At 53.2% G+C, this 26640-nt stretch overlaps 3 protein-coding genes, 1 long non-coding RNA gene and 1 other non-coding gene across 5 annotated transcripts in view; 2 read left to right on the top strand and 3 right to left on the bottom strand.

The window, feature by feature from the left end:
* LOC136405121 (uncharacterized) overlaps positions 1-26640 on the bottom strand; it is a 249628-nt gene that overhangs the window by 192295 nt on the left and 30693 nt on the right. The gene's annotated exons all lie outside the window — the stretch shown is intronic.
* DEFB123 (defensin beta 123) lies at positions 1786-8273 on the top strand. The gene is made up of 2 exons (XM_066386372.1): positions 1786-1863; positions 7933-8273. The coding sequence occupies exons 1-2, from the start codon at positions 1806-1808 to the stop codon at positions 8076-8078; spliced, it is 204 nt and encodes a 67-aa protein (XP_066242469.1). The 5' UTR covers positions 1786-1805; the 3' UTR covers positions 8079-8273.
* Positions 11809-14390, bottom strand: DEFB124 (defensin beta 124). The gene is made up of 2 exons (XM_066385149.1): positions 14333-14390; positions 11809-11966 (listed from the first exon to the last, which is right to left on the bottom strand). Exons 1-2 carry the CDS (start codon positions 14388-14390, stop codon positions 11809-11811), a joined length of 216 nt encoding a protein of 71 aa, XP_066241246.1.
* TRNAP-GGG (transfer RNA proline (anticodon GGG)) lies at positions 16503-16578 on the bottom strand. Its single transcript has one exon. It is a non-coding gene; the product is annotated as a tRNA-Pro (tRNA).
* Positions 18109-25830, top strand: REM1 (RRAD and GEM like GTPase 1). Its single transcript, XM_066386267.1, has 5 exons — positions 18109-18236; positions 19260-19635; positions 20642-20721; positions 23237-23438; positions 25105-25830. Exons 2-5 carry the CDS (start codon positions 19293-19295, stop codon positions 25374-25376), a joined length of 897 nt encoding a protein of 298 aa, XP_066242364.1. The 5' UTR covers positions 18109-18236; positions 19260-19292; the 3' UTR covers positions 25377-25830.

Below are 26640 nucleotides of genomic sequence, written 5' to 3'. Positions count from 1 at the left end.
TTGAAGGAAAAAAAACGCACAGTCCTTACTATGCCCTACCAAGTCCCGCCCTATCTGCTCTAGAGAGCCACCATTGCTGTGCCTTTAATGTAAGTTAGGCAAATATAATTTTCAAATATAATTTTCCATTTTGAGAGCAGAGGAGTAGAGAAAGAAAGACACTCCATCTGATTAATTTCTCTCTAAAAGCCCCCACTGTCTAAAATGGTCAGTTTCAGGAAGGATTTTTTGTCACTGAGAGGGAGAGAAGGAAGAGTTGACAACATTCAGCTCCTTCTTCCGGCTGTGCCACTCACGTGCTGTGTGACCTTAGGTGAGTCACTTTCCCTCTCTGGGCTTTCCCCTCACTACTGAGCTTATTAGAACAGATGGGCTGTAGTCTATATGTTATGGTTCTCTGGTTGCTGGAAAGGCACAGAAAGAATGTGCGAGGCTGCAGAACTCTGCGTTCCCACCACCAACGCCAGCCAGGCGATTGAATTTGCCCCTTAGGATTCTTGTGTGTGTGTGTGTGTGTGTGTGTGTGTGTGTGTGTGTGTGTGTGTGTGTATTTTTCTGAAGTTGGAAACGGGGAGGCAGTCAGACAGACTCCCGCATGCGCTGGACTGGAATCCACCAGGCATGCCCACCAGGGGGCGATGCTCTGCCCATCTGGGGCGTTGCTCTGTTGCAACCAGAGCCACTCTAGCGCCTGAAGCAGAAGCCACAGAGCCATCCTCAGCAACCCGGGCCATCTTTGTTCCAATGGAGCCTTGGCTGCGGGAGGGGAAGAGAGAGACAGAGAGGAAGGAGAGGGGGAGGGGTGGAGAAGCAGATGGGCGCTTCTCCTGTGTGCCCTGGCCGGGAATGGAACCCGGGACTCCTGCACGCCAGGCCAACGCTCTACCACTGAGCCAACCGACCAGGGCCACCCCTTAGGATTCTTGAGGCTGCCTCATTGGGTTCCAATTCACTTGACACACCGGGGTCAGAGGCCCCTGCCCTTGCCACCCACATGCAACGTGCTATGCGACACTTGCAAACCACAGTCCCACGCTGGGTCTGCTCCTTACGCAGTTGATGCCCCTTCCGGCTGCAGGAAGCAAAGGAAGAGGATAGATTTTTCAAAACCTAAGCATTCAGGGGAGAAACCCCGAAGAGCTGGCACCCAGAGGCAGAGCCCTGTGAGAAAGGTCTAGTGCCTGGTTGGTATTCAGACGTCAAGGGGCTTGGCTGCTGGTCTTTTTGCGAGGGCACGGCCAGGCTGGGGCCTGCATCTCTTATACCATCCTTTTCCTTCCCGGTTTCGCTCCAGTGACATCATCTTTCTCATTTTCAGCGCCAGCACGAGCATTTGTACAGCTTTTCACATTCCTGGAACACCGTCTGGGCCCCTCCGCCTGTGCTTTTTGGTATTTTATTCTTCAAAACACTGCTCAGTCAGTGCCACCTTCCTTCTCTGCGACCTCCACCCTCCCCTCCCACCCCCGTCTGGATTCCGTGTGCGTGGCGCCCCCTGGTGGTGCCTTCGTTTGGCGCTGGGTGGAAGGAGGCGTGCAAGTCTTGGACCCAGGACCTTGTTTGCTGCCCCACCTCTCCCTGCTGACCTAAATGAGGGCAGGAGGCGTGCCAGCTGAGGGTGCGGGGCTGCACACCGTGGGCTCCCGGGCTGCGGGGGCTGTTCCCGTGGGCAGCTGAGGGCACGTGTGGCGGCAGCTGCTCGGCTGGGTCAAAGGGAGCTGCAAGCCAGAGAGGCCAGGGTTCTCTCTCCCATTAGCTTGGCCGTCACATCAGACTTGCGACTTCACCGTGAACGGCTTCCAGCCATGAAGCTCCTTTGGCTGACTTTGACGGCACTGCTGCTCCTGTCCCAGCTGTCTCCAGGTAACCTGGACCTCTTCAGGGGAGCGACGAGGCTGGGGACCCAGGCTCCTGGACTCTCTGCTTGCTCTAATCAGCTGGGATCCCGAGGGCAGGGAGGACGGGCGGCCAGGCCTCAGGTTACTTTTCAGAGCCGAGTCGCCGGGGCAGCCTCCCTGGCAGTCGGGTACCAACCACGACGGCCAGAGCTTCTACCCGGCCACCTCCCCACTGCTCTGCAGGAAGGAGCATGCCCAGGTGGCCTGGCACCACCAGATGGAATGGAAGGGGTGGGTGAGAGAAGCAGGGAGAGGAGGGGACGGTAGTGACCCTTTCTCAAAGCAGTCCCCAGAATAATCTAGGCGGTGCAGAGGTCATAGAGCCCCCTTTCCAGGAGAGAGAGAGGCTCCTATTCACTATTGCTGTCGCTGCCAGACCCTGTGCTGGGAGCCAGGACCACAGTGACAAAGGACACGGCCCTGGGGGAGAGGACAGATGATGTTTACAACCCAGAGTGACTCCAGCTTTATAGAGGGGAGCTGGGAGGCTGGGGTGCAGTGGGGACCAGCACAGCCCGAGGGTCAGGGCAGTCCCCCCCCCAGAGGGGCACCCCACATCCTGAAAATTGTGTAGAAGTCAGAAGGGGGAAGGAAAAGAAGTGGGGATAGGAAAGGTCTCCCAGGCAGAAAGCAGCTTATGCGAAGGTCCGGACGGGACAGAGACGGGGTGGTGCCTTCAGGGAACTGCCAGGAAATGCAGGCGCGAGTTAGGGACGTGGCAAGGGCTGAAGCAGAGGACGGGCCTGGAATGCCAGGTGAGGGAGCCACGGGAGGGCGTCAGCAGAGCAGGACCATAAGCAGACTTGCCTGTTCCACCCAAGTCCAGCATGAGCTACCGGGACCCCTCTGCTCAACGGCCAGCCCGGAAGCTTCTGCCCACCCCCAGGCGTTTCCTTTCCGTGTGTCAGAGTGGGCGAATTTCCTCAAACAGGCTGACCCGGCCCTTGGGACTGCCCGTCGGAAATGCCTGAGCCCGCCCACCTGGGGTAGAGGGGGGACCCAGAACCTGGCTTAGAAACTGCCCCGGCATTTTCTAACTCTGTGACCCCTGTGACGGCCACTTCTCCTCCCACTGGACTGGAAGTTCTCCGAGGGTAAAGTCTGTCTCTAACTTGTCCCTAGCTGTATCTCCAATGTAACTATATTCTCAGTCTATACATGTAAATCTCTGAGATAGACATCGAGAAAGAAACTTGCGCCGTAAATTCCGTGCCCAATTTTAAAATGCGTGGCTCCTTGCTAAGACGCCAAAGAGGCCGAAACCAAATGCACGAGACCACTTTACTTCTCACCAGCAGTTCAGTTTGACCGCTCTTGAAGTTAAAATTAAGATTTTATTGTTAAATGATGGGGGGGCCCTGGCCGGTTGGCTCAGCAGTAGAGCGTCGGCCTAGCGTGCGGAGGACCCGGGTTCGATTCCCAGCCAGGGCACACAGGAGAAGCGCCCATTTGCTTCTCCACCCCTCCGCCGCGCTTTCCTCTCTGTCTCTCTCTTCCCCTCCCGCAGCCAAGGCTCCATTGGAGCAAAGATGGCCCGGGCGCTGGGGATGGCTCTGTGGCCTCTGCCTCAGGCGCTAGAGTGGCTCTGGTCGCAACATGGCGATGCCCAGGATGGGCAGAGCATCGCCCCCTGGTGGGCAGAGCGTCGCCCCATGGTGGGTGTGCCGGGTGGATCCCGGTCGGGCGCATGCGGGAGTCTGTCTGACTGTCTCTCCCTGTTTCCAGCTTCAGAAAAATGGAAAAGAAAAAAATTTTTTTAAATAAATAAATAAATGATGGGGGGGGGGTTTTCCTTTATTTTATTTTTTAATAAAATAAAACAGAATTATAGATTATGAAAACTACATTAACAGATGCACATATAAAGCACACAACCTTGTAACCATTCTTCAGGCCAGTAAATAGAAAAAACATTAACAGTCTCCCTCCCCCAAATGAAGCAAATTCTTGACTTGTAGAGCAATCAATTCTTTGCATTTCTTTATAGTTTCGTTGCTAAGGATGCATCCCTAGACACCCTATTTTTGTCATGTCCACTTTTAAAATCTGACATTCCTTTAAAATTGTTTAATTTACAGATTGCATCTTTCCTCCTTTCTCGTCTTTATAATTTATCTGGTTCTCTGGCGTGACAAGATATTCTAGGCTCATCCTGTACAGCTTCTGCTGTAGATCACGGAAGCCGTTTCCTTAAGAAACTCGGGGCTTTTTCCTTTTTAGTAGGAAAATGGTATTTCAGAACTATGATCTAGTGGCTAGAGATAGTCAGTACAACAAAACTGGTCCTTTCTTCCTCTTCTCGGCAGAGAGAGCCAGGAGGGAAAATCAACATGTTTAAATGTACCATATTTTGCGCTCCATGAGACGCACCTGACCATAAGACGCATCTAGGGTTTTTAAGGAAGAAAATAAGAAAAAAAAAATTCTGAACCAAACGGAATGTTAAAATATTTAATAAAGTATACCACAATAATATGTCAACAATGTAAACTCAACAGCAGTATTGACAACCGTTAGCACCGTTATTAACAAATGAGAAGAGACTTTAATGTTCAAATACCCTTCTAGTTGTCCGGGAACCCGCAGCAGCTAAATAAAAAAAAGAAAAAATGAACATTCGCTCCATAAGATGCACAGGCATTTTCCCCTCCACTTTTGGGGGAAAAGCGCGTCTTGTGGAGCGAAAATACAGTGTACAAAATTCCTCATGCATTCATGTTGATACTTTCTACTCAAAGTGAGGGCTACAGAGCGTGTACTTAAAATACCCCTCTTCTTCCCTCTTCACTGACATCCTCAGATACGCTGTGTACTCCCTCGGTGTTCCACGTCATCTTTTAGTTAAAGAACTTCTCCTTGAATTACAGTTTGAGGGTTTTGTTTGTTTGTTTGTTTGTTCATATCTTGCTCTGGGGTTTTTTGTTTTTCCCACAAGGTCTCGTCTCGTTTCTATGTTTAAATCTCCTTTACTCACCTTCAATATTTGCCACTTTCTATTGAATTTTTCTCTTGTCATTTCTTTTTGGATAAGTTTTCCTGAGTTCAATTCTACATAAAATAAAATGCCCGCGTCTTAGGTATGCAACATGAGCTTCAACACCTGTGTACCTTCAGGGAACCTCCACCACAGTCAGTGTAATACAGTTCTGTCACCCCAGAAAGGATACCTCATGCTCCTTTGCTGTCACCATCCCCCCCCCCCCAACAGCCACTAGCCACCACTGACCTACATTCTGTCACTTTAGTTTGGCCTTTTCTAGAATTAGGAAAGATAAAGTGGGATGGGTTTTTTTAGCCACTGGAAATGTCGACACCTTTTAGCAAAGAAAAGCGTCTAGCCACGCACAGAAAAGGCGGGCAATAGTAAGTACGTGGTCAGAGCCTTGAGATTTGGGGAGATGGTATCGTTCCTTTGCAAGTCCCATCGCCACTGTTTCTCCAGGGTTATTAAACCGGCCGGTGGAACAGACGCTGGAGCCAGTCTCGCGGTTCAGTGAAAACTTCTCCGCCAATGTTGTCTGGGAACAGTTTTTAAGTTTTCTTTACTGTGATGAGTCAGACTTTTCACCCACCTACATTTTTTTTAATCTTTTTTTTTTTTTTTTTGGTATTTCTCTGAAGCTGGAAATGGGGAGAGACAGACTCCCGCATGCGCCCGACCGGGATCCACCCGGCATGCCCACCAGGGGGCGACGCTCTGCCCACCAGGGGGCGATGCTCTGCCCCTCTGGGGCGTCGCTCTGTTGCGACCAGAGCCACTCTAGCTAGCGCCTGGGGCAGAGGCCAAGGAGCCATCCCCAGCGCCCAGGCCATCTTTGCTCCAATGGAGCCTTGCTGCGGGAGGGGAAGAGAGAGACAGAGAGGAAGGAGAGGGGGAAAGGTAGAGAAGCAAATGGGCGCCTCTCCTGTGTGCCCTGGCTGGGAATCGAACCCGGGACTCCTGCACGCCAGGCCGACACTCTACCGCTGAGCCAACCGGCCAGGGCCTTAATCTTATTTTTATTAATTTTAATGCAGTGACATTGATAAATCAGGGTACATATGTTCCGAGAAAACATCTCCAGATTATTTTGACCTTTGATTATGCTGCATACCCCTCACTCAAAGTCAAATCGTCCTCCATCACCTTCTATCTATTTGTGCCCCTACCCCCCCCCACTCCCTCCCCCCACCTCCATTTTTATAGAATGAAGAGAAGAGGGATAATGTCATTGTTCGGCTCAAGTAGCAGATTTCATCTTAAAGCTGCAAAACTTGTGGATGGAATAGCTGGGAACTGTCCACCCAGATTTTTGTCTGTCTTGGTTGACACCACTGGTGCCAAGTCCGTCCCCAAGATTGTCAGGACAGTTCTTTTGAAAGCTGTTTTTGCGAGCTGTGTCGTTGGTTGCTTAGTCAAGATTCTGGGGCAGGAAAGGTATAGAAAACAATATGGTTGGGTTGCTGCCTGAGGCTGCGGAAAGGCCGTGGAGAGTCACTGCTTACTGGGTGCACAGTTTCCGTTTTACAAGATGGAAGAGTTAGGGGGGTGGACGCTGGTGGTGGAAGCAAAGCAACGTGAATGTGTTTAACACCCTGGACCGTACCCTTAGAAATGGCTTCGGTGGGAAATGGTATGTAAGTGCATTTTACTACAATTCAAACAAACAAACAAACAAACAACCACCCTGCCTGGCCTGTGGTGGCGCAGTGGATAAAGTATCAACCTGGAATGCTGAGGTCACCAGTTTGAAACCCTGGGCCTGCCCCGTCAAGGCACGTACGAGAAGCAACTGTTTCTCACTCTTCTACCTCTCTCTCTCTCTCTCTCTCTTTCCTCTCTCTAAAATCAATAAATAAAACCTTTTTTAAAAAAAAAACAAAAAACCTCTTTCCTCTCTAAAATCAGGCGGTGGCACAGTGGATAGAGCGTGGGACTGGGATGCAGAAGACCCAGGTTCAAGACCCCGAGGTCACCAGCTTGAGCGCGGGCTCATCTGGTTTGAGCAAAAGCTCACCAGCTTGGACCCAAGGTCGCTGGCTCGAGCAAGGGGTTACTCGGTCTGCTGAAGGCCCGCGGTCAAGGCACATATGAGAAAGCAATCAATGAACAACTAAGGTGTCACAACGAAAAACTGATGATTGATGCTTCTCATCTCTCTCTGTTCCTGTCTGTCTGTCCTTATCTATCCCTCTCTCTGACTCTTCCTCTGTCCTTGTAAATAAATAAATAAATAAATAATATTTTTAAAAAACCAACTAAGTACAGCCACCTTCTTGATAAAAGGTCTTGGCAAAACAAAACAAAGATAAATTATAAAGAGAATGATGGTATGTTAACAAAAACAAAAATTAGGGGGGGAAACCAATATGGATGAACCTTAAAAATGAAAGAAGCCAGACACAAAAGGCCATATTTTATGATATGATTGCAATGGCATTAAATATCAAGAGTAGGAAAATATACAGCGAAGAGGGCAAACTGGTGTTTGCCCAAGGCTCGGGGCTGGGGGAGGGGATGAGAGCACAGGGGTGCTGGACTTCTGTTTGGAAAGTTCTAGAAGTGGATGGTGATGATGGTTGTACAACATTGTGAATGCACTTAAGGCCCCAGGACCGTGCACTTTAAAACTGGTGAATTTTATATTATTTGTTATTTTACCAAAAAAAATTTTTTTTTCTTAGATTTTATTTATTCATTTTAGAGAGAGGAGAGAGAGAGACAGAGACAGAGAGAGAAGGGAGGGAGGAGCAGAAAGCATCAACTCCCATATGTGCCTTGACCAGGGAAGCCCGGGGTTTCAAACCCACGACCTCAGTGTTCCAGGTCGATGCCTTTACCCACTGCGCCATCGCAGGTCAGGCCAAAAAAAATTTTAAGAGAGGGAAAAAATAAAAACAGAAAAAGGCCAGGGTAGAGAGCCAGGGGAACTGAGCGCCCTCTGTCAGTCACATCTGCCCCTGCCGCGTCATAAGCCTTCCAAATCCAGAACCTTCCCCTTTGTAGGACTGACATTGTCTTCATGCTTTTTTCTTTCTATTTTTTTTATGCCAGGTGGCGCCCAAAAATGCTGGAATCTCTATGGCAAATGCCGCCAGAGGTGCTCCAGGAAGGAAAGGATCTATGTTTACTGTACGAATAATAAGCTGTGCTGTGTGAGGCCCAAGTTCCAGCCAAGACAAAGGCCGTGGTCATTCTGAGTTCTCTGAAGCCGTAAAAATGCAGATGAAGCTACTCTGAGTCTGACCCCTACCCTCCAGGATTCCCGAGTTCTATGGATAAACACTTCCTGCTGATCCCCTGTATAGCGGGTCCCCCAGTTCTCTGGCGGTCCCCTTTCTGGTAGTCCGTGAACTCAAAACTGTTCTCACAATAACAATAAAACATTAGTCACCTTTTCCAATCTCACTGTCACACAAGCGTGCTGTGAAATTTTCTGGTCTCTTACAGGACCTGTGATGATGTCATTGTCCCGGCAGCTGACGAAAGGTGTGCCCATGTATTCTTCTGACACACCACAAGAACCAAGAACGTTTTGTTGTCTTGCTTAGCGGAGGTATATTAAGTACCGGTACCAGCTAACAGAGGGAAATCCTAATTATTCTAGTCTCTGCAGTTCTTTTCAATACGATTTCTGGCACATAATAAAAAATAAAAATAAAAACACACACACAGAGGCCCTGGCCGGTTGGCTCAGTGGTAGAGCGTCGGCCTGGCGTGCAAGGGGTCCCGGGTTCAATTCCCGGCCAGGGCACACAGGAGAAGCGCCCATCTGCTTCTCCACCCCTCCCCCTCTCCTTCCTCTCTGTCTCTCTCTTCCCCTCCCACAGCCGAGGCTCCATTGGAGCAAGGATGGCCCGGGCACTGGGGATGGCTCCTTGGCCTCTGCCCCAGGCGCTAGAGTGGCTCTGGTCGCAGCAGAGCAACGCCCTGGAGGGGCAGAGCATCGCCCCCTGGTGGGCGTGCCGGGTGGATCCCGGTCGAGCGCATGCGGGAGTCTGTCTGACTGTCTCTCCCAGTTTCCAGCTTCGGAAAAATACAAAAAACAAACAAACAAACAAAAAACCCACACGCACAGAACTGTCAATATTGTTAAAAGACATCAATCACAGACTCAAGAAAGCCTAGTGAACTCCAAGCAGGATAGCACGATGAAAATCATATCTGAGCAAAGCTTAATCACATCGCTCACAGACAAAAGAAAAAAGTACGTCCCAATACCTGTGAATATTTTTAACTAAATATGTTCAAAAATATTATGGAGAAAATTAGAAGACCTTATTGAAAGACAATACAGTGTAGGAAGCCTAAATTAATAAGAGAGACATACCATGTTCACGAGTTAGAAGACTCAGTATCTTAAAGACGCCAATTCCATACTAATTATTTCCTAGATGTAGTGAAATTCCAACCAAAATCCTAACAAAAAAATTTCCCCAGAATTTGATCAAAATTGTGCCCATGTAAGGAAATATTTTGCTAGGCACATAGACATAGATGACAAAACTATCAGTCCATCACAAATTTAGGTTCATGGTTAACTCTAAGAATATAGGAATTGAAAGAAGTTATGCTGAGCTATCAGGGTAACCCTCCCTGAGGAGGTGTCATTTGACCTGGGGTCAGCAGGATGAGAACTCTTGTTTGCAAAGAATTGAGAGGTAGTTTGCAGAATATTCCAAGTAGAATACCGTGTGCATAGGCCTTTTGGAAGGAAAGTGGCTTGTTCCAGAGACGGAAAGAATGGCACGTGGCTAAAGCCTGGTGTGCAAGGGAAGAGATCCAAGATGTGATTTGTATGTCCTCTAGTGTCCCCTGTAGGGGCTCCATTAATTTTGATAATAAAAAAAAAGAAAGCCACCAGCAAATTCCCAAAACAACCCCTAGAGGGCAGTACCTCTTCTTTGAATCTAGCCGTTATAGCAGCGTCCTTTCTTCCTGGATTTGTCTGTTCTTTCTGAGTCATGTGAAGCCGCGTTACAAACACAGATAACTAACTCAAATTTAACTACATGTGTTCAGAAGAGAGAGAGAGAGAGAGAGAGAGAGAGAGAGAGAGAGAGAGAGAGAAAGAGAGAGAGAGAGAAATAAGGTTTTTCAGAGATTTTTAACTTTTTTCTCACTTTAAAATATTGATTTGAGAAAGAGAGAGAGACAAAGACTGATTTGTAGTTCCGCTCATCCATGCACTGGTTGGTTGATTCTTATGTGTGTCCCTCTCGGGAATCACACTCACAACCTTGGTGTATCGGGAGGATGCTCTCACCGACGGCGCCATCCAACCAGGGCATTTTTCTCACTTTTTAAATCAACTTAGTTTCGCCTTTCTTAAACTTCATATAAACAGAGTCATTCAGGGTGTGTACACCTTTTTATTTGGCTTCTTTGGCTTAACATCATGTTTTTGAGATGAACTCATTTTGTATGTATCAATACATTGTTATTGTTGTTTATTGAATAGGTTTATACCGGAGGGATGTAACTCAATTTATCCATTTACTTGTTAGACCTTTGAGTGGTTTCCAGTCATGGGGTACTATCAACAAGGCCACCTGGCCCGTGAAGAGTAACTCGAAGTCTGCTGAGGGAGCCTCCAGGGCACGTTGTTGCTTTCCTGATAAACGTGAGAAACCGGCCCGTGCCATTCTCCCCCACTTCTCGCTTTAAGCAATGACACGCGGCCTGAAGTTATGTGACCCCAGGGGACCCCAGAGATGCTTGCCCTGGCACGGCTGCTACCCACCTCCAGATTTTTTTTTTCATGTGAGAAGAACAAGTTCCTGAAAATTGAGTTGCCTGTTTGTTTTTTTAGCCAAACACAGTCCTGATACAGAACAGTCAGAACGCATGTCTGTCTGCCTCCCTCACCAGCTCTGCCACGGTCTCTCCCTGACTTGCTGTCCCCCACAGTCCCCCAGGTCGAGAAGAGGCAGTTTTCCTCTATGACTCCTCCTTGTTTATATGAAAGCTTTGCTTTCATAAAATCCTTATTTTCCCACTTGGCCAGCCTCTGAAAATGCTAAAATAGAAGATAAAGGAGCCCAGAAGAATCCTTGCACTCTCGGTAGCGTCTGCTTTCCAAGCCCAGTGCGCCCCTCTTTCTGAATGTCAGAACTGTGGTTTCTAATTCTCTTATTATTATTATTATTTTTTTTGAAGTTAAAAGCGGGAAGGCAGTCAGACAGACTCCCACATGTACCTGACCGGGATCCACCTGGCATGCCCAACAGGGGGCAATGCTCTGCCTATCTGGGGCATTGCTCTGTTGCAACCAGAGCCATTCTAGTGCCCGAGGCAGAGGCCATGGAGCCATCCTCAGTGCCCGGGCCAACTTTGCTCCAATGGAGCCTTGGCTACGGGAGGGGAAGAGAGACAGAGAGAAAGGAGAGGGGGAAGGGTGAAAAAGCAGATGGTCACTTCTCCTGTATGCCCTGGCTGGGAATCAAACTCGGGATTTCCACACGCTGGGCTGACACTCTACCACTGAGCCAACCGACAGGGCCTAATTCTCTTATTATTAATTCTTATAATTAATTCATCATTATTATTCATTCCAGTGATTACTGCAATTAACTCCTATTATTAGCTCTACCTTTCTCTTTGCATTCCCTCTATAAAGTCCTAATCTTCTGATATGATCATCATCCCAATCCTGGCTGGGGAGGCTGATGGAAATTGAGCAATTTTGCCAGAGTTGGGCAGAGCCAAAGTGGTACAGGCAGGACCGGAACCATTTTCCATGGTCATTAATGCCCACTCTCCCTGGCCTCTTCACTCCCTCCACCAACCATCCCTTACTCTCCCCCATACCATGACCTCCCCACCCTTCTTGCCCCTCCCCTCACCCCAGCCCCAGTGAGCAAGGAGCAAGAGGTGACAACAGGCAGCGTGTGTTTTATTGGAGAGCAGGTGTGCCGGCCCCAGGACCGGCTACACATTCTCTGGCTTCGGGGGCACCGGCGGCTTGATTCCGTAGGGGAGGCAGCACAGGGAGGCGTCTGGGCACAGGTGCATGTAGGTTTCTTGCCTCATGCAGTAAGTCCGGCAGGCTCCCTGGCCCATCCAGCACCGTTTGAATTCACTTCTCCCTGTGCAGAGGAAGACCACAGATCACAGAACAGTCCCGGGGGTCACAGGTTAGATCACTGACCACAGGTTAGCTCTCTGGTCTTTTGTTGGATCATAAGACACTGAGCAGCCCATGGGTTCCAATTGAGACCACCGGTCACAGCGCTAACCACAGATCAAGGGTGAGGCTATAGGTCACAGGTTAGACCACTAACCACAAGTTAGTTCACAGGACCCAGGTTAGATTGTAAGTTGCCAGTTCGCTTTCTGGTCATTTGTTAGATGGCTGGTCACAGAGCAGCCTACAGGTGATAGGTTAGGCAACAGGACATGCGCTCTGACCACCGATCAAGGGTTAGACTAGAGATAACAGGCTAGAACACCAGAGACAACTAGTTACAATTTAGACCACAGACCTCAGTTCAGGTTAGCCCGCAGATCACAAGTTAGACCACTGGTTATAAGTTAGAGACCAAGTTCCTGTCCAGGTCAGTCCACACCCCAGGCAGGTGAATATCAAAACAGGATTGGTTGGCCCTGGCCGGTTGGCTCAGCGGTAGAGCGTCGGCCTGGCGTGCGGGGGACCCGGGTTCGATTCCCGGCCAGGGCACATAGGAGAAGTGCCCATTTGCTTCTCCACACACCCCTCCTTCCTCTCTGTCTCTCTCTTCCCCTCCCGCAGCCAAGGCTCCATTGGAGCAAAGATGGCCCGGGCGCTGGGGATGGCTCCTTGGCCTCTGCCCCAGGTGCTAGAGTGGCTCTGGTCGCGGCAGAGCGATGCCCTGGAGGGGCAGAGCATCGCCCCCTGGTGGGCGTGCCGGGTGGATCCCAGTCGGGCGCATGCGGGAGTCTGTCTGACTGTCTCTCCCTGTTTCCAGCTTCAGAAAAAAAAAAATACAAAAACAGGATTGGTTGACGATCATTTTTGAGGTTGGGTAATAGATAAAGGGTTTTTTTTAAAAATACTATTTTTAAATTTAGGTTTAAATCTTCCTCAAATGAAAAGGATTGTTTTTAAAATTCACATCATTAACATTATTCTCTATTTTCACATGTTTACATTTTTTACAATGAATTTTTTAAGCTTGTCTTGTTTCTTATATTATTATCTCTACTTTCATGTATACTTGAAATAAAAACTTTATATTAAAAAAACTTATCAGGGGAGCTCCTGGCCAGTTGCCTCAGTGGTAGAGCGTCGGTCTGGCATGTGGATGTCCCAGGTTAGATTCCCGGTCAGGGCACACAAGAGAAGCGCCCATCTGCTTCTTTACCCCTCCCCCTCTCCCTTCTCTCTCTCTTCCCCTCTTGCAGCCGTGGCTCAATTGGAGCCAGCTGGCCCTGAGCGCTGAGGATGGCTCCATGGCCTCCTCCTCAGGTGCTAAGAAGAGCTCGGTTGCTGAGCAACATAGCAACACCACAGATGGGAAGAGCATGGCCCCCTAGTTGGCTTACCGGGTGGATCCCTGTTGGGCACATGGGGAGCCTGTCTCTGCCTCCCCTCCTCTCACTGAATAAAAAAAAAGACAAAAAACTTGCCAGAGGATTTTCAGCTCTTCCACCCCCACCCCCATGCACATACCACACTAACCCCCGGCCCTGCATTTATTCTCCTTAGCACTTGTGACCCCTGAGATACTACATGTTTACCTGGTGATTTTTGTCTCCACTAACTGAAATATCAGCTCCATACAACAGGGACCTTGTTTCCTTTCACTGCTTGGTCCCCAGCCATGGTAAGCGTGACTGGCATCCAGTAAGTCTTTCAAATGAACTGTTTGTTTGTTTGTTTGTTTGTTTGTTTGTTTGTTTCCAAAGTGAGAATGAGAAGGGGGGAGGCAGACAGACAGACTCCTGCATGCGCCGGACCGGGATCCACCCGGCATGCCCACCAGGGGGTGATACTCTGACCATCTGGGGTGTTGCTCCATTGCAATCGGAGCAACTTATAGCACCTGAGGCCGAGGCCACAGAGCCATCCCCAGCGCCCGGGCCAACTTTGCTCCAATGGAGCCTTGGCTGCGGGAGGGGAAGAGAGAGACAGAGAGGAAGGAGAGGGGGAGGGGTGGAGAAGCAGATGGGCGCTTCTCCTGTGTGCCCTGGCCGGGAATCGAACCCGGGACTCCCACACGCTCTACCACTGAGCCAACAGACCAGGGCTCAAATGAACTTTTGTGGAGCAAATCCCATTTTAAAGATTAGGAGACCGATTAGGCTGACCAAGCAGCTCGCTCTAAGCTGCCCAGAACCAGTGATGGCCCAGAACTTAAACACTGGTCTAGGCCCCTGTCCCCCAGGAGTTGAGAACCTAGTTCTTGTTTCTACATACCACACACACGTGCGCACATGCGCACATACACACACGCATGCATGCAGGTGATGTTACCTGGTGGCACGTGACCCAGGACCAGGAGAGACACCGTGAGCAGAAGCAGCTGTGTCATGGCCACAGGACTCCCGGGAGGCCCCTGGGGAGAGAACACAGAGGCGAGGAGCCCAGCAGGCCAAGCCCCGCTCCCTGCGGCCCGGCCTTTATTGACGGCAGATCAAGGCAGCAGTGTGGGCAGCGGCGGACTTAAGTAGGAGTCTGGAGTCTCGTGGTCCCAAGGATGCAGCTGAATCTCAGCCAGCTCTGCGGGGAGCTGGTCGGACACCCCCTCCGGACATTGCTAAGCTCTGAAACTGGGGACACAATTTCCTGAAGCAATGCCCAGGCTCAGAACCCAGACAGCCGCCCCCTCCGAGAGTGTGGGGAACGCCTGGACTTCTGAGGGACCCGCTTCAATGCCAGCCACTCCCTCTAGTCGCTGCACCACCTTGGACAAGTCACTTAGCCTCTTTGAGCCCCAAGCTGTCATCTAGGAAATGATGACAAAGGCCCCCCTTGCAAAGCTACATACGTGGAGGATCCCCTTCCTGACGCCAAGGAGATAAAACCAGAACCCACCGACCCAGTCAAACGCGAAAATTTAGGCCTTTGCAGAAGACGAGAGTGCCTGACCAGGTGGTGGCACAGTGGATAGAGCATGGGACTGGGACACAGAGGAGCCAGGTTCGAAACCCGAGGTTACTGGTGCATCTGGCTTGAGCACAGGCTCACCAGCTTGAGCTCAGGGTCGCTGGCTTGAGCAAGGGGTCACTCACTCTGCTGTAGCCCCACAGTCAAGGTACATATGAGAAAGTAAACAATGAACAACTAAGAAGCTGCAACAAAGAGCCACAACAAAGAATTGATGCTTCTCATCTCTCCCTTCCTGCCTGTCTGTCCCTCTCTGTCTGTCTGTGTCACACACACATACAAAAGGAGAAGAGTAACAGTTCCCACCAAATGGTGATCCAGCATCTAGAAGATTAAACAAAACACAGGCTGTGCCGGGTCACGAACGTGATAGGTCCTGTAGGTGTGTCCTTTGGTTGAATTTGTATGTAAGTTGGAACAGGCACATTTACCTATTAAATGCAACTGAGACAGATGTTTGCCTTAACATTGTATTTATTTCTTATCTTTCCATGAATGTGAATACTCAAACACTTTCAAACCTACAGAATCTGTCTCGTTTGTCACCCGAGGACAGCCCGTAATGCACAGTGTGGTACCCAGACCGGCAGGCAGCGGCGATAAGTAAATAAACAGAAGTGAAAAGTCTCCCGCTCCACCCCAAAATCACTGAATCAAAAGCTCGGGGGTGAGTCCCAGCACGCTGTGGTTTCAGAAGCCCTCCAACTGAGTTGAACGCACAGCTGAGGTTTGAGGACCACTGGGATTGCGTGGGGATGGAGCTCCGAACAGCATCCGGACACGTCCGGACACGGGCATCTGAGTTGCGTCTGGGAAGAGCAGAGGAAAGGGTCCTGCAGGCAGAAGAACCAGGACGTGCCTGAGTGTGGGGCGCGGCCAGAGCACTGAATTTGCCGGGAGGGGACTGCAAATGACCCTGCAGAGAACGGTTTCTTTTTAAAACTCACATCATTCCGTTATTCTGTATTTTTGCGTGCTTACACTTTTCCGTAATAAAATGTTTTTTAAAAGTTCGCGGTGTTCCTTATGGTGTTCTCTCACTTTATGTACACTTGAAATAAAAACTTGAAAAAAGAAACATATCAGAGACCTTTCAGCTCCCCCCTCCCCCGCCCAGCGCGCCCCGCAGCACACACACCACAACCACCCTTGCCTCACTTCCACTCATAACAGGCCTTGAATGCCAAGTCCAGGCTTTTGTTTTTTTTGTTGTTGTTTGTTTGTTTTTGTATTTTTCTGAAGCTGGAAACGGAGAGAGACAGTCAGACAGACTCCCGCATGCGCACGACCAGGATCCACCCGGCACGCCCACCAGGGGCTGACGCTCTGCCCACCAGGGGGCGATGCTCTGCCCCTCCAGGGCGTCGCTCTGCTGCAACCAGAGCCACTCTAGCGCCTGGGACAGAGGCCAAGGAGCCATCCCCAGCGCCTGGGCCATCCCCGCTCCAATGGAGCCTTGGCTGCGGGAGGGGAAGAAAGAGACAGAGAGGAAGGAGGGGGTGGGGGTGGAGAAGCAAATGGGTGCGCTTCTCCTATGTGCCCTGGCCGGGAATCGAACCCGGGTCCTCTGCACCCCAGGCCGACACTCTACCTCTGAGCCAACCGGCCAGGGCCCAAGACCAGGCTTTTGTATTGTAGACAACTGTATGTTTTGTGGCAAGGGTGTAACCTGTTCAGATTTGTTTTAATCTTTTATTTTTTTTAAGACTTTATTTATGTATTCATTTTAGAAAGGAAAGAGAGAGATAGAGAAGGGAGGAGGAGCAGGAAGCATCAACTCCCATACGTGCCTTGACCAGACAAGTGCAGGGCTTTGAACCGGCGACCTCAGCGTTCCAAGTCGACGCTTTCTCCACTGCGCCCCCACAGGCCAGGCCAGATTTCAGTTTTAAATAAAGAAACTGAAACCCAAAGAACCGAGATGACTTGCTGAAAATCATATAGCAATAGAATGGCAGAGTTGGGACTAACACCAACTCACTTCCCTCCCAGACAATGGACGGCAAACACTGCATCACTCACAGCCCAGCGGGGAGGTGGGCGAAGGGAGGTCAGAGGGCAAGCCGCAGAAGGAAGCCAGGCATGAAGGGGTTCAGCTAGCTGACCAGGCTGCAGTGGGAGTTGCTCTGAGCTGGACACCTGGACCCCCTCAGCCATGACCATGAGCCCCACCCACGGGTACAGTCTGCTCTGCATCCGTGGGTCCCACATCCACACCTGATCCAGTCCCTCATGACCCCAGCGGAAGCACCCTCTTCAGGAGCCTAGATCCTGGCCCCACAGGTGGCCAAACTCACCAGTTCCCTGTAGCCAACTTCTCTTCTGTAACCAAGATCACAGCGTCTCTTTCCTCTTCCGACATGCCTGGGAAGATATAAGATTTAAAAAAAATGTTTAAAGGCTACGGAGTGTGACAGAAAGGGACAGTGGGCTGAGAGGCAGAGCCCTGAGTCCCAGGCCCAGGGAAACCTCAGTGCGTTCATCCTTTGCGTTGTGTCAGGATTAAACGAGCAAAGTGCTCAGACCATACGGGGCACAGCACAAGTGCTCAATAAATGTCAATACAAGAGTGGGCAGCCATCCTCCCAGGCGCAGCAGCGCCCTAGCTGGATAGTGTGAGCTTCACCTAGAACTCGGCGAATGAATGAATGATGCCGAAGTGAGACAGATATTTAGAACTATTCAATGAATTCTTCCTGGCGCCCCTCCCCCCCCCCAAGCTATCTCCCCGAATTAATTCTCCATCCATTCAAAGCAGAGATTCTCAAAGTGGAGCCCACAAACTGCGTCAAGATCACTTGGGCATTTGTGTAACCCGAAGCCCTCCCAGGACTGCGAGAGGGTGGGACCTGGAAGCCCGAGCATTCAACAAGCTCCCCAGATGGCTTTGGCAAGGAGCAAGGCTGCTGGTGCGCCCCATTGCTGGAGTGCGTAGGTGTGGATGTGCTGGGCGACCCCGACCCAGGAATTCCGAGCCCCTACCTTCCTCTCTCTGCCCCCTCCCCTACATTGTCACCCCCACCCTAGATAAAGGAGGTGAAGGGGCGGGTCAGCTGACTCCGGCAGTGAAGTCATTCAGTGGCCGAGGCCTTGGGGCGGGGACCCCAGGGCTGCCCTACTGGGGCGGGGCTGGACGGGGCGGGGTGGCGGCTCCTCCCCGGTTAGGCGGCCGGGCTGGACCGGCCAGAGGGGCTGCGCGCCGAGGCGGTGGTACAGCCTGGAGCACCCGGCAACTGCGGGCCGGGGACCCTGGACCCCTCCCCACGCCGAGGTAAAGGCCCGCGCAGCCCGCCGCCAACTTCGTCAAGTTGGAGCGGAGTTCGCCAGGCGCCTGCATGGGGGAGGGTTCTGCGATGCAGGCGGGGGCGAAGGGTGCCTCGAACTCGCATCCCAAGGGCGGGGGTACTTCCACCTGGGGCCCAGAGGGTTGGGCAGCCCCGGACGAGGAACCCGCCCAAGTAGGGGACTCGTAACTGGGACTCCGGGCTGGGCAAGTTCGGACTCAGACTCCGGGAATGGCACATGCGCCCCCGGGACCGTAGGTCCCCCCCGCGCCCGCTGCCAGGACCCTGTCCCTATCACAAAATCTGGCCCTGCAGCCGGGAAACCCCCGCCCCCCAACAGCCGCTGGAGGCACTGCTGGTCGCTGCTGAATTTTTCACGTAGGGGGCGGGCCGGACACGCCGTTCCCATGGCACCAGGGCGCTCGGGTTACCGCCGAGGGAACCCCCAGACCCTCGTGCCCTTCAGTTCCAGCCCACACGCTCCTGCCTCTTCCTCAGCCCTCTGGAGAGGGGGCGGCGGAAGTGACCCCCCAGGAACCCTTCACTCTCCCCATACTTCCTAACCCCCCAACCGTGGGGAAAACCCTGTGGGGAAGGGGAGAAGGGGGCCATTCAGATGTCTTTCAAACGTCTCCCGTGCTGAATGGCCGAGGCAGGTGTGTACCCGAGTGTGTGCGTGCTTGTGTGGACGTCCAGCCTCCGTGCTGCCGCTCCGCCTGTCGGTGTGCCTTGGGGGAGTGGGTCGTCCACAAGGCACAGGGGCGAGCGTCCGGGGTGCATGCCAGTGCGTGTTCCCCGTTTACGCACTCACGCTCCCCGCGTGACCCAGGCCAACCCTGGGCCTGCGGCCAGAAAGCCCCCCACCCCAAGGCGCCCGGGGCACCTCCTCCGGGCATCTGAACAAGAGGGGCTCTGGAGGAAGCGATCTCAGCGACAACTCAGGACCCTTCGGGAGAAAGGGCTCAAAGCGTCTGGCTCACGGCCCGCCGGTCCCCCCTGTTTGCTCACAGAAAGAAGGAAGGAGCCAAGTCCCTCTCCCAAGGATGACACTGAACACCCAGCAAGAAGCCAAGACCTCCCTGCGTCGGCGAGCCAGCACTCCACTGCCCCTGGCCTCCCGGGGCCACCAGCCTGGCCTGCGCACAGCACCCTCCGCTCCCACGCCGTCCCAGCACCCGCGGCTGGGCCAGTCGGCCTCCCTCAACCTCCCGGCCCAGCAGGCTTCACCTGCCCCCGACGGCTGGTCCTCCGAATCCAGCGACTCTGAAGGCTCCTGGGAGGCCCTCTACCGCGTCGTTCTGCTTGGAGACCCTGGCGTGGGGAAGACGAGCCTGGCCAGCCTCTTCGCAGGGAAGCAGGAGCGAGAGCTGCAGGAACAGCTGGGAGGTAGGGCCCCGGGGGCCCGGCTGGAATGGGGCCAGAGGAGGGAAAGCCCTGTCCCTGGGGAGAGGGGGCCCAAAGCTGCCATGAACTCCTGCCCAACGCGTGCACTGCCCGACTCGAAGGGGCATCATTCAGAGACTATGAAGTGAGCGTGCCACAGAGCTCTACGGGAGGGAAATTCCTTGAAGAGGGAGATTTTGCCAGTTTTTCGTGGGTGAGAGGGATGGCATTCGGTCTCAAGTGTAAAGCAATGGTGACCTTCCACTTAGCTCACTCTTACTTGCTTTCTTAGCCGCAACTCTCCCCCTGCCCGCCCCATGTCCAAAGACATCTATCCGTGGCCCCACCACCTGCAGCACAACTGAGACCCTGCCCCAAATGGAGACTTGGACCCCAAGTTCTGGGGCCTGGTTTTCTTTATTCCAAAGAGCTGCAGTGAGCTGAGGGGGCGGGGGCCCTGGGCTGAGGGTGGACGGGGACTGGACGGAGGAAATGAAGATGGGTTCGTGCGGACCGGCTGAGAGGTCACAGGCTGAGTGTGGTGCGGAGCTGGTCGGAGGCAGAGAGAAGGTGCAAAACTCTGGCCCTCTGGCCCTGTCTCCAGGGCCTCCCCCTCCTGCTGTGAGAGTGAGAACCCAGACACCAGGTGTGCCTCTGTGCACCTGTAGGCGTGACGGAAGGGGAGGCCGAGGGCCCGAGAGGGTAACCTGACCGGCCTGAGGTATACACTCAGCCAGGGACAGAGCGGGGCCGGACAAGCCTCAGCCTCGGCCCACCTTTAACCCCACCAGCCGGCGATCACTCCCTCCGGTCCCTGCTGTGTGCCACCTCCTGTGCTGGCAGCTGGGGACACATGGGCTCCTCAGGAGCTTCCTGACCTATCAGGAGAGAGAGGCATCACACAGGTGTGGCGCACTCTTCAAGGAGAAGTGGAGGGGGCGCAGTGACCATACAGAGGGGCTGGGGGGGCAGCCTCCTCCCTGAGATCGGGCTCTTCCTTCCGTTACAGATGTGTACGAGAGGACCCTCACGGTGGATGGGGAAGACACCACGCTGGTGGTCATGGACACCTGGGAGGCTGAGACCCTGGTATGGCACAGCAAGCAGGGTGTGTGTGTGGGGGTGGGGGCGCCGAGCCTAGTCCCAGATTCCTGCCCCTTCCTAGGATACCACAGAGCAGGGAGAGGCCAGGGGGCCATTCTCGGCACCCTCCAAAACCTTAGCTCCTGGGCAGCCTTTCCAACCAGAGACAGAACCTGCTCACCTCACCCCCTTTTCTCACTCCACCGGTCCCCTCTCCACGGTCCTCCCGGGGTGTGCTTCCCGCAAGCCTCCCCCACTGTGAGCACCCTCATCCCTCCCCCCACCTATGCTGTGCAGAGGTAGGAACACTGAATTTAGTGTCAGAATGCCTGAGGTCGAAACCCACCAGTTGTGTGGCTTCGTGCAGTTGACTTACCCGCTCTGAGCTTCAGTTTTCTCACCTGATAAATGGGTCGATTATTCCTGCCTTCCTTTCCAACCTTTTTTTTTTTTTTTAAGTTCTTATGCAATTTCACAGAGTTGCACACAGTTTGAGGCATATAAAAAATGTTGACCATGGGTGAAGAATCGTAAATCATGATAATTCTTATTCACCCTAACTCAGTAGCTAATAAAAAAAGGGACCCAAAGGGTGTCCTTCCCTAGCCCCTCCCAGAGCAGGAAGAGAGCAGGAGACGGGACGTGTCCCTGTTACATTTTTCTGAACTCGTTTTAGTTTTCTTTTTTTTTTTTTTCTTGCTCTCCTAGTAATACATGCTCACTATTTGAAGAAGGACAGCTAAGCAAAGAGAAGGATCTAAAAATCACCCGAGAGTCCATCACTCTAAGATGCAGGGAGGTCCTGGCCACAGAGGTGGGCTTCGCAGGGCAGTGTTGGGTGATTGACAGAAATGGTTAACAGCTCCAGTGACCGGCCCAGAGGCGAGGGATGGAGGAGCCGTGTAGCCAATTCTCTCCAACAAGCATAGAAGGAAACCCAGGTCCAAATGAACCGAATAATAATGACAGAAGCCGTACAGGAAGCCTTGTTGGAATAAGCTTCCCTCCCTTCCGTCCTTGGGCTAGGTGGTTAAATTCAGACAGGCAGAACTTGACAAATTCAGACTGGACCTCTGGCTCATCCAGTAGTGCCCGAGCTTGGTTGACCACCAGGGTCACCTGGACAGAGTATTAAAAATCAAATTCTCAGGTCTCACCCCAGACCTAACGAATAAGAACCTATGTAAGTGGACCCTGGGATCTATATTTTTAATCACACCCCCAAGAGAATCTGACCCACCAACCCGTGCGCCAAACCAGCTTTTGTGACCCTAACCATGGCAAATCCTCCATGAATATCTGTGCAACGAATGAGGGAACGGTCAAGACGCAACCTCTCATTCTACAGGTGAGGTAACTGAGACCCAGAGCGAGGGGGGAACCTGTCCGTAGTCAAGGTCAAGCACCTAGAACGGGCACCCACAGCTGCCTGACTCAGCCCGCAGTAATCTGGCCTGAGCAGGGGGCAGTATGGCTTTTGAAAACTCACCCCCTTTGACAGTGAGGTTGACCATCCTTCTCATCTACCTTAGTTGGTTATCATAACTTTTCTGGCTTCTCTGCCTCGACAGATCGTTCCTCCACCACGCCCAGTGTTTCCCACTCCTGGCCCACCCACTCTCCTCTCCTGCCCCACCTGCTCACCATTTCCAGACCCACTCACAGGTCCACGGCGAAGCCTCCCGCGCTCTGCCAGGTCGAGTTCTCCTGGGCTCCCTCCCCGACCCCCATGGCTTCTCCAACCGCTTGTGTCTGGGTACTTCTCACATCGCAGGATGCCTCTCCCTTTCCACAGCCTCCCTTCCAGACCGTGAGCTTGTGGAGGGCACGGACTGTGTCTTACTAAACACTTAGGAAGTTGTCACCAGGCGGTCCGGTCTCGGAGTGCTGTCCCTGACCACCGACCACCACCGTCCTAAATGGGGCAGCAGAATCACTCCGGTTCATTCCTGTCCTTGGTCACACAACTCGCAAGGACTCTAGTTCCTCAAATGGCCCGTGCCTCTCCCACTCCCTGTCCGTACCCCGCACAGTGGCCCCTTCATCTCTCTCTTTAAAACCGTCCTGGCAAATTGCCTCCCTTGGAGGTCAGCCTTCATCTGCACTTCTCTCTCTTTCTTTTCTCCCTTTGGAGAAGACCGAAAGAACTGTCTCCTCATGGCTCAGCCTGCGAGGCAGGCAGGGTGGGAGCAGCTGCACGGCAAACCCTCCTTAGCAAGAAGCAGGACCAGGTCGTATTTTTTTGGTCTCCAGTGCCCAGCCTATGGAAGGAACCAACGAACGAGGGAATGTGGTGAGGTAGTGTCATTAGCTCAATTTGTGAAGCTGAGAAACAGGTTCAGAGAGGATCAGGACATCATTGCCTTGAGAGATTACAGGGGATCATGGCAGGATTGTCCCCCCCCCAGACCTGTCCACAGTATAAACCTCGGCCCCATCCCACTCACTGGAGCACCCCAGCCCCTTTCTCAGCCCAGGCCCAGGCACCCTCTGAGTTTGGGCTTCGGTCCCGCCCCTCCAGGACGAAAGCTGGAGCCAGGACTCGCGCCTGCAGGCGGGCAGCGCCTACGTCATCGTGTACTCCATCGCAGACAGAGGCAGCTTCGAGAGTGCCTCTGAGCTCCGCATTCAGCTGCGACGCACGCACCAGGCGGACCACGTGCCCATCATCCTGGTGGGCAACAAGGCGGACCTGGCACGCTGCCGGGAGGTCTCCGTGGAAGGTGAGCCCTCCAACCCGCCCTCCTCCGTCTCCTTCTCAGCCACCGCCCCCCACCACCACCCCGTCACGCCTCCTCCTCCAGGGCTCTCTGGCTCGGGTCTCGGTGACTGCCCGCCCCTGCCACCGCCCCATCCGGCACCCGGTGACTGCCCACCCCCTACCACCGCCCCATCCTGCGCCCACTTGCCCGAGCCCGAGGGCTGGGCACCCTCCCTGCCTCCTCTCTCACTCCCCCAGACCAGTCCCCAGATGCTGCCAGGTACACCTCCCCTAACCCCACATCCCCCTCCCCCATTCGCACAGCCTCTGCCCCCTGCCACCAGCTCCACTGAGCCTGGGCCAGCCCCCAACATAGGTCCATAGCCACACTCAGCTGGTTCTCCTCGACAGCTGCCAGAATTTCCCGGAACCAGATCGGACCTTGTCAATTCTTCGCTTAAAAATTCTCCCTTGGGTCCCCCAGGGCCTTACTCAAAGATACTTTATCCACCAGGCCTACAAGGCCTGGTCCCACCGGCTTTTCAAGGGCTTATAGCTGAGACCTTGAAAAAGCCAATTATTGCCTCCAAAGTAGCGAAAAATTTATAAACTCAAAATTCAGAAAGTTTCTTAATATAAATTTTTTTATTGATTTGAGAGAGAGAGGAGGGTGAGAGAGAGAGAGAGAGAGAGAGAGAGAGACGGGAACATCGAACTGTCCCTGTATGTGCCCTGACCTAGAATCGAACCGGCAACCTCTGCACTTCAGATCGATGCTCTAACCAACTGAGCTATCCAGCCAGGGCCAGAAAGCTTTAATTGTCTACGAAACATGATACTGTGGCATCCAGCAACCGCAAACTAAAACATTTCAAGTTATATATAAACTGTTTTTAAAGTAGAATGGGAACTATTTTAATACGTTTGACATAATAGGTAGGACCCGTAAAGATCTTAAAATGGCCCTACTTCCAGGAAACAATGTAAAAAGTTATGGAATCTGAGACCCAGAGAGGGGAAGCCCGCTCCACAGGGTCACCAGACCCAGAACACTAGCACCCAGGGCCCTGCCTGTCCGCCCAGTGGCATCCTGGAGACGCAAGACCATATGCTTCGTGAGCAGACATCCCCAAATTCGGCAACATAATCGCAGGAGATTCTGGTTAAAATGCAAATTCCCAGACCACATCCCCAAAATACCGAGTCAGTATCTCTCCCACATCTTCCGATGCACCGGTTAGAGCCCTGACGCTCCCCCGCCGAGCCCCAGCCTCCCTGTCTCCCCAGCCTCCCTCTGCCCCTGGCATCAGTCACGAGCCTGCGAGCCCACTCCGCAAAGCCGTGTCTGGCCTATTTCCGAGTCCCCTGGCCCCCGGCGCAATGCACTGAGAAAGGAAAACTTGCCGTCGGGCTAAGTTTTCTGAAGACGCCCCTTCCTACCTTGACCTCCTCTTCTTTCTCCTCCCCCCCCCCCGCCCACCTGGCCCTCCCCACCCCCCCCCCCGCCCACCTGGCCCTCCCCACCCCCCACCCCCGCCCACCTGGCCCTCCCCACCCCCCACCCCCGCCCACCTGGCCCTCCCCACCCCCCACCCCCGCCCACCTGGCCCTCCCCACCCCCCACCCCCGCCCACCTGGCCCTCCCCACCCCCCACCCCCGCCCACCTGGCCCTCCCCACCCCCTTCAGAGGGTCGCGCCTGCGCCGTGGTGTTCGACTGCAAGTTCATCGAGACCTCGGCCACGCTGCAGCACAACGTGGCCGAACTCTTCGAGGGCGTGGTGCGCCAGCTGCGCCTGCGCCGCCGGGACAGCGCCGCCCGGGCATCGCCCACGCCCCGACGGCGAGCCAGCTTCGGCCAGCGAGCCCGTCGCTTCCTGGCGCGCCTGACAGCCCGCAGCGCCCGCCGCCGGGCACTCAAGGCCCGCTCCAAGTCCTGCCACAACCTGGCCGTGCTCTGAGACCGCCCGCCCTCCCAGGGACAGTGGGACACGGGGGTGTACCATGAGCGCCACCGACTCCACCGAGAGGCGAAGGCGCAGTGTGACCTGGAGGGCGCATCGTGGGCCTTGACCTACCCGCTGCCCCAAGGGCCAGAGCATCTCCCTGAGACCCCTTCGCCCTCGGGGAGGCGATGTTGCAGACTGTGGGGGTGAAGCCCAAGCTGGGCACAGAGTAGGGTCTTTTCAACGGTGCGTGTCTTTTTGTAAAAATTTTCCTAATCCCTGGGCTCTGGCCAACCCTCAAACACTCTCCTACCCCCCACTCGCTAAACCAGACCAGAAGGATGTCGGTCTGAACACCCAGACTTCTTTTGGGTTCATCCAGGCATCTCCACCTCCTACTCTCCCGTCTACACTGGCTACAGACTGGGTTAGCCTGCTGACCCGGGTCAGGGTCAGTCAATAAAATCATTGGAACAACTGTGTGTGTTCAGGCCTTCTCCCAGCACGACCCGCCCCTGCCCCCAGTCTTCGAGGGAGACCCGATGCAGCACAACCACAGAGCAGTGTGATGGCCTCTTATTTTCTCATTAGCCCATTTTTTCAGATGATAGAGTCATAAAATATTATCTGGAAAGAATGTGAGCATTCATCCTGGCAGTAAAATAGCTGGTGTTTGCTGGGAGCTGACTGCGCACCCAACTGTCGCAACTATTCATTAATCTTCATATCCCCTATTGACTAATTAGAAAACGGAGGCACGGGACAGCGAAGCCTCCTGCTAAAGAATTTACAGTTGCTTTAAGTGAGGCTGCCAGGGTTACAATCCGGGCTTGTTCGACTAGAATCTGTACCCAACTTACCCACAGTTCTCTTGGAGACTGTGACAAAAAGCTGTTGAATCCCAAGGAAATGGACTTGCAAACACAATTTTGCATACAATTTAAAGACGGAGAGTAGACTCCAGGAAACGCAAGCATTTCTCCCCAGGATGGACCCCCAATTTAGTCCGACTCATTCATTTTTCTGACCGCAGAAACTGAAGCCCAGAGAGGGGAAGTGAACACCCCGGAGTCACCCAGCCAGCGAGGATGAGGACTAGCCCCCAGGGCCCGGCCTCCTCCTGTGTCCCTGCAGGAAGCAGAAGGCAGTGAGGCACCCAGACCGTCTGGGGACAGGGGACGGGGCCATGGGGCCAGGTCAGGAGTTTCCAGCCTAAGGGGAAGGGGAGTCACTAATCCGAGAGGAGAACAAGATGCAAACAGCTTGGACCAGCGTGTCC

The sequence above is a fragment of the Saccopteryx leptura genome, chromosome 5, assembly GCF_036850995.1.
Source record: "Saccopteryx leptura isolate mSacLep1 chromosome 5, mSacLep1_pri_phased_curated, whole genome shotgun sequence".
Taxonomy (NCBI): domain Eukaryota; kingdom Metazoa; phylum Chordata; class Mammalia; order Chiroptera; family Emballonuridae; genus Saccopteryx; species Saccopteryx leptura.
The sequence above is the reverse complement of the archived record's forward strand: the minus strand, read 5'-3'. Positions and strand labels throughout refer to the sequence as shown.

Bases quoted from the DNA above. Each gene is read 5' to 3' on its own strand.
- DEFB123 (XM_066386372.1), top strand. From the start codon at position 1,806: ATGAAGCTCCTTTGGCTGACTTTGACGGCACTGCTGCTCCTGTCCCAG. The intron at 1,864-7,932 runs GTAACCTGGACC...TTTTTATGCCAG, and splicing joins CCTGTCCCAGCTGTCTCCAG to GTGGCGCCCAAAAATGCTGG.
- DEFB124 (XM_066385149.1), bottom strand. From the start codon at position 14,390: ATGACACAGCTGCTTCTGCTCACGGTGTCTCTCCTGGTCCTGGGTCAC. The intron at 11,967-14,332 runs GTAACATCACCT...TCCTCTGCACAG, and splicing joins CCTGGGTCACGTGCCACCAG to GGAGAAGTGAATTCAAACGG.
- REM1 (XM_066386267.1), top strand. From the start codon at position 19,293: ATGACACTGAACACCCAGCAAGAAGCCAAGACCTCCCTGCGTCGGCGA. The intron at 19,636-20,641 runs GTAGGGCCCCGG...CTTCCGTTACAG, and splicing joins GCTGCAGGAACAGCTGGGAG to ATGTGTACGAGAGGACCCTC. The intron at 23,439-25,104 runs GTGAGCCCTCCA...CACCCCCTTCAG, and splicing joins CCGGGAGGTCTCCGTGGAAG to AGGGTCGCGCCTGCGCCGTG.